The 10,766-nt window shown below is 31.9% G+C and overlaps 1 protein-coding gene and 1 pseudogene across 2 annotated transcripts; both read left to right on the plus strand.

Annotated features, from left to right (window-relative positions):
- Positions 1 to 520: 520 nt before the first annotated feature.
- LOC123272686 (pre-rRNA-processing protein TSR1 homolog) lies at positions 521 to 5,174 on the plus strand. Of its 2 annotated transcripts, XM_044739636.1 has the most exons (12): positions 521 to 700; positions 855 to 1,233; positions 1,301 to 1,514; positions 1,606 to 1,803; positions 1,883 to 2,092; positions 2,743 to 3,118; positions 3,209 to 3,432; positions 4,185 to 4,448; positions 4,531 to 4,641; positions 4,715 to 4,922; positions 4,991 to 5,120; positions 5,151 to 5,174. In XM_044739636.1, exons 1-11 carry the CDS (start codon positions 619 to 621, stop codon positions 5,107 to 5,109), a joined length of 2,385 nt encoding a protein of 794 aa, XP_044595571.1. In that variant the 5' UTR covers positions 521 to 618; the 3' UTR covers positions 5,110 to 5,120; positions 5,151 to 5,174. The 2 variants fall into 2 exon arrangements, with proteins under 2 accessions (XP_044595571.1, XP_044595570.1); XM_044739635.1 differs by having other exon boundaries at positions 4,991 to 5,174.
- Positions 5,175 to 6,382: 1,208 nt separating this feature from the next.
- Positions 6,383 to 10,027, plus strand: LOC123273399 (annotated as a pseudogene).
- Positions 10,028 to 10,766: the final 739 nt, after the last annotated feature.

Consider the following 10,766-nt stretch of genomic DNA (forward strand, 5'->3'; position numbering starts at 1 on the left):
TTCAATAAAAAAAAAATTCTAAAAATTTTTAGATGTCGGCTAACTTAATTTTCATTAATAATTATTATTATTTTATCTTCTACAAATGACAAATCAGCTGATTTGTTAATTTAAAATTTTAATTTTTTAATTGAAAAAATAAATATTTAATTTTAATAAAAAAATTTTTTATTTAATTAAAATTATCGAAAATAAAATAAAATTTTGAATATCAAATTTATAAATTGTAAAAATTAAAAAAATTTTTTTTTATTGAAAAAATGATAATAAAAAAATTAAAAAAAATTTTCATTTGTAAAAAACTTGAAAAACTGGAAGTGCAATTTTTAAAAAATATTTTTTTGTTCTATTTTAAATATCAAAAAACAATTAAAAAATTAAAAACGTCGGCTAACTTTAGTATTATAAAAATGATTTTTAATTTAAGCGCTTTTTTTCTAAACAGATGGCGCTGTCACTTTTTTCTTCACTGATAACCTTTTTATTTCAAGTGTCCAGTTCCAAGTGTAAGCACATGGTTTATACAAAAACAAATTATTACAATTGATAGTTATTATCAATAATTGAAATTTGTTAATTATTGTGAATGTTAATTACTGATTAATAACAATAATAAAAATGACGAGAATGAAGAAAACTCACAAGAACCATAACACTGGTAAACATCGGAGCAAACGTGAAATTAAACGTTCCTCAGAAGGTTATATTTATTTTTTTTCAATATTACATTTTAAAAAATTAATTTAAAATTTTTAATTTTTTAAAAAATAATTTAATTTAATTTCTTGCATGTGTTTAAAAATTTTTGTTCTGTTTTATTTATATTGTTATTAATGATTGATAAAATTCTGCAGGTAAGGTCAATGTAAAGACTTTAACTAAGCGAAATAAATTAATAATGACAAAAGATCAGCGTCGCAACCAGTCAAATCAGAATCGTTTAAAAAAACGAGAAGAAATTCTGATGGAAAAACGTAAAATCGGAGGGGAAGAATCGGCTCCAGTTTTGATAGCTGTTGTTCCTCTGCAAGATAATATTGAAGTGAATAATATTCTAAGAATTCTTAAGCAGTCTGAAAATCATGTGGGTAAAAATAAAAAACCTAAGAAGAAATCTAATTCTGAAAAAATGGCTACTGATGATGATGAAAATGCTGATGAAGAAATGGGCAATGATGAAGATATTGCTGACGATATGGCTGCTGTTAATGAAGAAACTTTTACTCACATTAGGTAAGATAAATCAAATTTAAATAAATTTTATTGTTATTAAATAAATTAATCATAAAATTTATTCCAGTCTCACGAAACTTAAGAAGAAATTTGAGATTATAGTCCCGTGTAAAGATAATTTATTCGACACCTTAGACGTGATGAAAGTTGCTTCAACGGTTTTGTTTGTTATTAAAGATAATATCGACGATTGGGGTGAACAGATATTGAAGACTAGTATTCCTCAGAAATTACCAACAAGCATGGTCATATTTGCTGATCAAAATGAGAATTCTATTACGGTATTTTTTTTTAATTAAAAATTTCTTCAGTATAGAAATTTATACCTTTAATTTTGCAATAAATAATTTAATAATTAAATTTTTGTTACAGAAAAATAAAGCTAAGAAAGTACGACAAAATATTATTAAATCAATCCAGAAATACTTACCTGAAGTTAGAACTCAAACTTTAAACAATTCTATTGACGCTTACAATGCATTGAGAGTTGTTAGTGAACAAGAACAACAGAGTATTTTCTACAGAAATAATCGACCGCATTTTATTTCTGAACGTTTCGATTATTGTCCTGTAAGTATTTTTTATTTAATAGAAAAAAATTATTTTTTTAAGTTAGTTAAGATTGATTATTTATTTATTTTTAATTTAGGAAACTGATGACAAGGGAACATTAAAAGTAACAGGATATTTAAGAGGAAAAACACTTTCAGTTAATGGTTTGGTACACATAATTGGAGTAGGAGACTTTCAGATGTCTCAAATTGATTCGCTGACTTCTGATCCTTATTCTGAAAAATCAAATGGCACGAATATTAATCAAGAAGTCACTGTTTTGGAACGTGCTGATCCTGCATTACAAGTAATTTATTTATTTATTTTGTATTTATTCATTTATTTATTTACTAGCTGTTACTCGCCCGCTCCGCTGGGCGCTTTAAAGAATTGAATTTTTAAATCTAGACTTGAAATTTAATTAGAGTATTGTTTTGACTTGCACAGATTCCCAATTTTATTGAATTGGCATGCACCTTTTATCCATGTGATTATTCTAGCTAATATTCATTGTAACTTTCAATGTGCAATCATTATAACACTCCCGTGTCTTTCTTAAAAAAATTAATAATAATTGATATGAAAAAAAAAAATTTGTAATGAGCATTGAAAGTTTCAGTTAAAGAAATTGCAGGTCTCATAAGTGAAGAAATCTGCCTAGTATATAAACATAACCAATAGAATTAAAAAATTTATTTTAAACAAATGACAATCGAATAGAATGAATTAAGTTACAATAAAAATTCATTATTTATAAATCAAAAAAATATAGCTTCCGGATAAGTAATCACCAGCATATCATATACTAAAACCTTCTCCGAAACACGCTGCATCTTATGGTATAAGTATTATTCCGATCGGTTCAGTAGTTTTCGCAGTATAACCGGACAAAAAACCGGCTCTCCATTTATTAGTATAGAAGAAGAAGATTTATTTATTATTTTTATTTTATTCCAGGAAAGTTTAGAATCTGAAAACACGCCGGATCCAATGGACGCTGAACAAACTTGGCCAACTGCTGAAGAACTGGAAGAAGCAAAACGAGAGCGGATGGAGAAGAAAAATATTAAGCGAGTGCTTAAAGGTACATCTAGCTACCAAGCCGCTTGGATTATCGACGATGAAGAGTTTGACGGCGAAAGTGGCAGTGATGATAATGAAAACGGAGAGAATGAAGAAACTATGGCAGTCGACAAGGGCGACTCGGATGAGGAAAGCCAGTTGGATGACGATTATGAAACCATAACTGAGTCTGAAGCTCCATTAGATGAACAGAGGTATGATGAAGAATTGGATATTATGGAAGAAAGACAAGCCATGGTTAGATTCAAAGGTAAAAAAATTTATTTTTTAATCCATTAATATTTGATATCATTAGATTTGATCATCAGTCTGTTAAATTAAAATTTTTTTGAATTAACAGAAGCTAAAGAAGACGCACAGTTTCCTGATGAAATGGATACTCCTCAGGACATTCCTGCGCGTGAAAGATTCTGTAAGTACCGAGGACTGGAGTCATTCCGTACGAGTCCCTGGGATCCTAAAGAAGATTTGCCGACGGATTATGCTCGCATATTTCAGTTTAAAAATTTCCAAAGGACTACTAAAACTGTTTTAAAGAAAAATGAAGAACTTATTGGAGTTGAGGTTTGTTGAAAATTATATTTTTTTGTAATTTATAATAATAATAATGTAATTTATTAACTGACTGTAGGACAACGTCCCTTAACAGCAAAAAGATACATAAAGTTTTACAGAGTGTGTGAGAAAGTTAGATATTAAGATACTTATAACATTTATATAGAAAATTATTTTTAAATGAGAAAATATTTATTATTTGGTCTCTTATCATCAGAATGCACATAAAGTTATAATAAGTTATTATAACCTAACAAGAAAAGAAGGAAATAATTAGAAAACTAGCTCATAATAATAATAATAATAGATAGATAGATAATAGATTTTATTTGATCGTGGAGTTTTAAGCTCCTTCAGAACCATCAACAATAGATAAAGATAATAGTTTACAAGTATACATTTGATACAGTGTTTGCAATACAATTTTAGAGATAGACATTAATTAATAACTAATTAATAACTAACATGTTAAACTGCAAGATTAATGGTAATTATATTGATTGCAAGAAGAAGTTAAAACAAACTTGTTTGAAATTTTCAAAGTTTTTCAATTACTGTGATATTACCCGGTAATGAATTCCAAATTTTTATGCCATGAATCAGGAAAGAATTTTCATAGATAGCCGAATTATTTCTTGGTGAACGCAGATAGTCATTCTTGACATCACCTCTCTTTAATGCAATCGGCAGAAATTCTAATTTTGATCTGAATAATTGATTATAGTTTAATAATAATAATAAATTATACTTAAATTTTTCAGCCTGGACCTTACATCACAATCCATGTAAAAGATGTACCAAAAGAAGTGTACGAAGAACATATCAGACAGAAAAAACACTTGATTTTGTTTGGCTTACTATCTCACGAACAAAAAATGTCTCTGTTGAATGTCGTATTAAAAAGAACTCCAGATCCTAATTCTGAGCCAATTGCTTCTAAAGATAAACTTATCTTCCAATGTGGGTTCAGAAGATTTATCACTGCACCGATTTTCAGTGAACATACTTACACACCTAAACATAAGGTTTGCTTTATAATTAATTATGACATTCCTTACAAATTTTATTTATTTATTATAAATAACAATTATGATCATTTTATTTCAGTATTTGAGATTCTTCCAACCAGGAGAGACAGCTGTTGCGAGCATGTACGCTCCAATCGTGTTTCCACCCAGTCCAGTTTTATGCTTTCAGCAAAAGAATAATGAAATGCCTGTAAATATACAATTTTTTAAATTATTTATTTAAATATTTGGACTCTGCTTAATATTAAGAACTTTTTTTTTAGAAACTTGTTGCTACCGGAAGTGTTTTATCGGCAAATCCAGACAGATTAGTAATAAAGCGTGTGATTTTAAGTGGGCATCCTTTCAAAGTCTTCAAGAGATCTGCATCTATTAGATTCATGTTCTACAACCGTGAGGACATTGATTGGTTCAAACCAGTTAAGCTACGCACCAAGCATGGCCGTCGTGGTCACATTAAGGAACCTTTAGGTAAGAAAAAAATGAACTTTATAAAGTTTAATTTTGATTGAGTATTAATAATTATTTAAATTTTTTAGGTACTCATGGGCATATGAAATGCGTGTTTGATGGCCAGTTGAAATCGCAAGATACAGTTTTGATGAACTTATTCAAACGCGTTTATCCGAAATGGACTTATCAGCAATGTTTTTATTAACATAATATTAAATTTTATACTTCACTGATGTATAATATTAAATAATAATAAAATTATATTAAAAAGAAATATTGCTTAATTTTTTTCTAAAATGAAAAATTTATTTTATTTATTTGTTAAGAAACGCCCTCGGCAATTTATAACAATATGTTATATTTTCATATGTAGAATGTTTAGTAATAATGATTTTACACAGTAAATAGCATCTTTAAAGAGAAGAAATTAAAAAAATTTTTTTTAATTTAAAAGAAGAGAAAAACAAAACAAGAAAAAAAATTAATTAATTTTTCATAACATTGAAGTTGACAGACATTAGAAATATTTTAAAAATTTTATAACAATTAAATCACAATCAAACCTGGGCAAAAAAATTTTTGTGCCGCCCAAGCGTCACAAAAAAAAATGTTGACTTTTTAACAGATTTCACTCAATAAGAAGTTGAAGAATTAATAATCGTCAACTTAAATTCAAGAAAATATTAACAAAAAAAAATTTGTGCCGCTTGGGCGCTTAGGTATATATATATTATTCAAATTTTAATCTACTCTTCCGCCTTTATCTATTTACCGCGAGTTGAACGGGTTGCGGTCAACCAGTCAGATCGAAAGCATTCCGAATTATCAAAACTTTAGAAAATTAAGAATTCCGCTACATTCAAAGTTTATAAAATACATTAATTTAAATAGAATACTAGCCGAAAAACAATTTTGTAAATTATAAAACACCGAGCTATCGAATATAGGTAAACATAAATCTTATATTCCTCAAGAGTTAAAATTAATTTAATTTCGAAAAAAGTTCGTTTCGACGTATATTCATCCGAATACTCATCCATATGAATAATGATTCGGTCGAAAATTACTCATCCAAATAACTATATATTCACATTTTTCGGCTAAATGAGTGTTCGTCTGTTCATTCATTTTGGCGTAAAAATTTTCGTTGTTATATTTTTTAATTTATTGAGACTTTGTGACTTTGAAAGATTCTATTAATATAGCTTTAGTTTTTTCTTTATTCAAATTTATATTTTTCGGAAATTTAAAATTTATCAAATTATTTATTTTAAATTATATTTTATATTTACTTTCTAAGTTCTAGTAATTTATTAATTCGCAATGTTGTCAATCTGACTATTTTACTGCGACCCAGTTGAACGCCCTAGCGCGTTCCAACGGGCGAATTAAAAGAAAATAAATTTACTATAATCAATTTTGGGACGATCACAATATTTACATTTTAGAGACGGTCAGTAGGTCAGTTTGCTCAAAACACAACTTATCATCAACATTAATTTTAAAATGTCTGTTAACGTTCTCCAAGTTTACATAAATTAATTGTTTTGCCACAAATAAATAAAAATGTCTGATGATGAGAATGAATTTCACACCAATCGGCCCAGGAGAAAATTCACAAAAGAGCAACAGATGCTTGGTATGCAATTCTATTTATTTATTATTAATTACTTAAAAAAATATAAGTATTACTGACAAAAAAAATAATTTATTAAAAGTGTATTTATAATTTTTAATTACGTAAATTAATAAATCATATAATTTTAGGAATGTGGGCAGATGACAGCGAAGAAGAAGAAGTCCTATCAAGAGCTGCTCCAAGAGGATTTAAAAAAAAACGCCATTCGGCCACACCCGAAATGGAAGGTAGATTTCACTGTATGAAATTCTTGATAAAATGACGTACATAAGTCGGTTATACTACACATTGCCTAAAAATGGTTCAATTGCACTCTTAAATTTGAAAAAATAACTAAAAATGGTCAAAATGTCAATGTTATAAACGTCAAATTGAAGGCGATTTTATGAGCTTTCACATGAATTTATCAAAAATTAGTAATCTCTTTTCAATCGAAAGTTATACAACAATGAAGTCACCGAAAACGTGATTTTCACTATTTTGATAATTTTGAGGTGCTACCATTTCTAAACTTATTGACGAATTTCGCTCATTTTAGGGCTCATGCAAGCTAATTGTTCAAGGGATCTATATACTAAATTTCGTTAGGATCTCTTAAGAATTCTCGATAGAATAACATTCATAAGTCGGTTGTACTACACATTGCCTGAAAATGGTTCAGTTGCACTCTTAACTTTGATAAAATAACTAAAAATGGTCAAAATGTCAATGTTATATGCGTCAAATTAAAGGTAATTTTATGAGCTATCACATGCATTTTTTAAAAATTAGCTATCTCTGTTCAATCAGAAGTTATACATCAATGAAGTGTCCAAAAACGTGATTTTTACTATTTTGATAGGCCGCCATTTCTAAACTAATTTTAAAAGGCCGCCATTTCTAAACTAATTAATCGATTGTGCTCGTCTTCGAACTTGTTCAAGGTAATTACTCAAAGAATGTGTGTACCGAGTTTTATCTAAATCTGTTAAGAATTGTAGGCGCTATCGTGTCCACAAGCCACGTTATATTACATATATATATAAACTTTTGAACCAATGCTAATTTTAAGCTTTACTCGACTACATAAGAGATAAAATGACAAAATTCCGTGTGAATTCCGACACAAGGACCAATGCAATAGATAGATTTCTACGAAATCTACCTAAAAGGACTTAAGAATTACACAGCCTCGGTTAGTTTCGTAGCTGGTGGAATTCAGCAAGCGGAAAAGTCCAAAGATAAAAACAAAAAAAAGGAGAAAGAAAAGAATGATGACGAAGATGACGAGGACCAGGATGTGTCAAACACCTCGAGTGATTCCGAGAAAGAAGAAGCACCCTCGCGGCCATCACAGTGAATCCCTCTTTGATGCGAACTGGAGTTGGAAACTGGGAAGTGCACACCAAGGGAATCGGAGCGACGGTGTGGTTTAATACGCCACAATTTTTTTACAAATATAAATAATGCTGTGAAGCGGGAAAGAATAGGAGTTACGGTAATTATTACGTGAAGCGTTCTACATTCACGTAACAGGATATTGGTAGGAAAGGATTGAGAAAGGAATGTGGAGAGGATCATCTTAATGTGAGTTTATAGAATATGCGAGAAAAAATTATTAGATAGCTCGGACTGGGATTCGAACCCAGAACCTTCCGAAGACATGTCGGCTACTCTACCATTTGAGCTATCCGGTCTATACTAAATTCCCTTTCGCTTATTCTATATACATTAAGCCACACCGTCCATCGGTGACGCTGCTTTTCCAGATGGGTTTCGAGCCAGGTGAAGGTTTGGGAAAATCCCTTCAGGGTATAAGCGCACCCGTAGAAGCTCAAGTAAGGCGCGGACGTGGTGCGATTGGTGCCTACGGTCCTGAGAAGCTGGCCAAAGTTCCGCAGGAAAAAAAAGACGAGGAGGTAGAGAAGACCAAGGAGTTCATAGCCAAGCTGTTGCAGTGGCGCAAGACTGATAGAGTTGCGAAGAAGAAGACCAAGTACTCGTACAGAAGCGTCGATCAAGTTCTCGAGGATGGGAAGCTCAGGCCGAATGTCAAGACTTCCACCAGCGACATGAGTCGCGTCAAAGTCATCGACATGATAGGTCCAGAACAGAGGGTACTCAGTGGGTACCACGCCATAGCCAGTCAGCACCGGCCTGATGATTCTGCTGCTGAATTCGACAAAAAATCTCTGACTAATTTCGCGCTTCCAGAACTCCAGCATAATTTGAACTTGATCGTCGACATGTGCAAGCAAAATATAATCCAAAATGACAGAAAAACTCGGCATCTAAGTGACAGAGTGGTTGCTCTTGAAGCTGAACAGAAGAACATGGAGAAAGTTATCGAGCAGCATGACCAGCTGATCAACACTCTTGACACTGTAGTTAAAATTATTGACAATCTGATATGGTCAATAACAATGACATGAGTCTCGATGAGACTGCTGAAGCGTTCAGAAAACTACAGGACCAGTATTACAACGACTACAAGACGTACGAGCTCGGAGAGCTGGCCAGCAGTCTCGTTACTCCGAAATTAGCAAGCTCGATGGCGAGGTGGTACCCTCTAGCGGAACCAATGCATCACCTAGACTCGGTGAGGCCGTGAAAAGACATCCTGAGCATTGGGAATAACCTAATAGAAGCTAGAACATCAACCACGCCGTACGATCAGCTGATTTGGAATGCCTGGATGTCTCCGGTTCGCAGAGCTATTGAACAGTGGGCTTGTCGACAGCCAGACCCGTTGATTGAGCTCTTTGAGAACTGGATGCCCTTAATTCCTAAATTCATCATGGACGGCCTGGCAATGACAGTCCTGCAGAAACTTACTGATGAGGCGACCAAGTGGGATCCAAAATCTGACATAATCCCCATTCACAAGTGGATCCATCCTTGGCTGCCTTTATTAGGAGATAATATGAATACTGAGATTTACCCGACTATCAGGCGGAAACTCGGCTCTGCGCTGGAAAGCTGGCATCCGTTAGACAGAACCGCGAGACTTATGTTGGAGCCTTGGTCCCAGGTATTTCCCAAAGGTGACATGGAGGCTTTTCTCATCAAGAACATCCTACCTAAACTAGACCGCACAATGTCTGAGTTTATTATCAACCCGCTATCTCAGCATCTGGACAACTGGAACTGGGTCTACGACTGGGTGGGCTTGCTGCCAGTTCATACGATGGCTGGACTGCTGAACAAGTGTTTCTTTCCTAAATGGCTTCATGTTCTGGCAGCTTGGCTCAATCATTCGCCGAATTACGACCAGATCACCCAGTGGTACCTTGGTTGGAAGAAGATGTTCAATGACAAGCTTCTAGCCGAGCCTGTTATCAAGGAAAACTTCAAGAAAGCTCTAGATATAATGAATCGTACGGTTACTGATACTCAGGGGCTTCAGCCAGGCTCTGCTGAGTATGTTTCGTATCTGATGAGTCTTGAAAGGACCCAGCCAGCTCCTCAGATTCCGGCTTCAGCTCAACCACGAATTGATATGTAAGTTTTACTGCTTTTATTTTTATGAACTACTAATCTTGCAGTCACTATGTGATTACCATGACTTTTGACATATAAATAATTAAAATTTTGCTTAATTAAATAATAACTTTTGTTAAACTGCACTGTACTTTCTTAATTATTGACATTTTTAAAGATATAAGCTCATCCTGATGGTACACTCATCAAGAGCCTTCATTTGAGTACCCACATGCATTTTGATATATTTTTTATATTTACATATATATCTAATAAATATAAATAAATGAAAAATTGATGTGGGTACTCAAATGAAAGGTTTTGATGAGTGTAACATCGGGATGAGCTTATATTTTTAAAAATGTCAATAGTTTACAAGATATTTGTTAAGATGCCCTATATTTTCTTAACTATCTACATTTTTAAAGATATAAGCTCACTTCAACATTACACTCATCGAGACTTTTCATTTGAGTACCCACATGCATTTTGATATATTTTTTATATATAAATATATATATATATATATAATATATATAAATATATGAAAAATTGATGTTCTAGCGAATATAAATATATGAATATATAATATATAAATAAATATATATAAATATATGAAAAATTGACTGTTCTAGCGAATTTATCTTTGATAAAGTAAAATATCGGTGTAGTGCCAGTAGCGTCAACAGCATCGACGTTCCCGAGTAAAAATGAAATTATTATTTTTTACGGAAAAATAATAAATTTCGTTCGACCGCCGCACC

This window comes from Cotesia glomerata, linkage group LG10, assembly GCF_020080835.1.
Source record: "Cotesia glomerata isolate CgM1 linkage group LG10, MPM_Cglom_v2.3, whole genome shotgun sequence".
NCBI classification, from domain to species: Eukaryota; Metazoa; Arthropoda; class Insecta; order Hymenoptera; family Braconidae; genus Cotesia; species Cotesia glomerata.

Excerpts from the sequence above, each read along its gene's own strand:
- LOC123272686 (XM_044739635.1), top strand. The coding sequence starts at position 619 with ATGACGAGAATGAAGAAAACTCACAAGAACCATAACACTGGTAAACAT. Across the intron at positions 1,804-1,882 it reads AACGTTTCGATTATTGTCCT|GAAACTGATGACAAGGGAAC; the intron begins GTAAGTATTTTT and ends TTTTTAATTTAG. Across the intron at positions 4,449-4,530 it reads CTTACACACCTAAACATAAG|TATTTGAGATTCTTCCAACC; the intron begins GTTTGCTTTATA and ends ATTTTATTTCAG.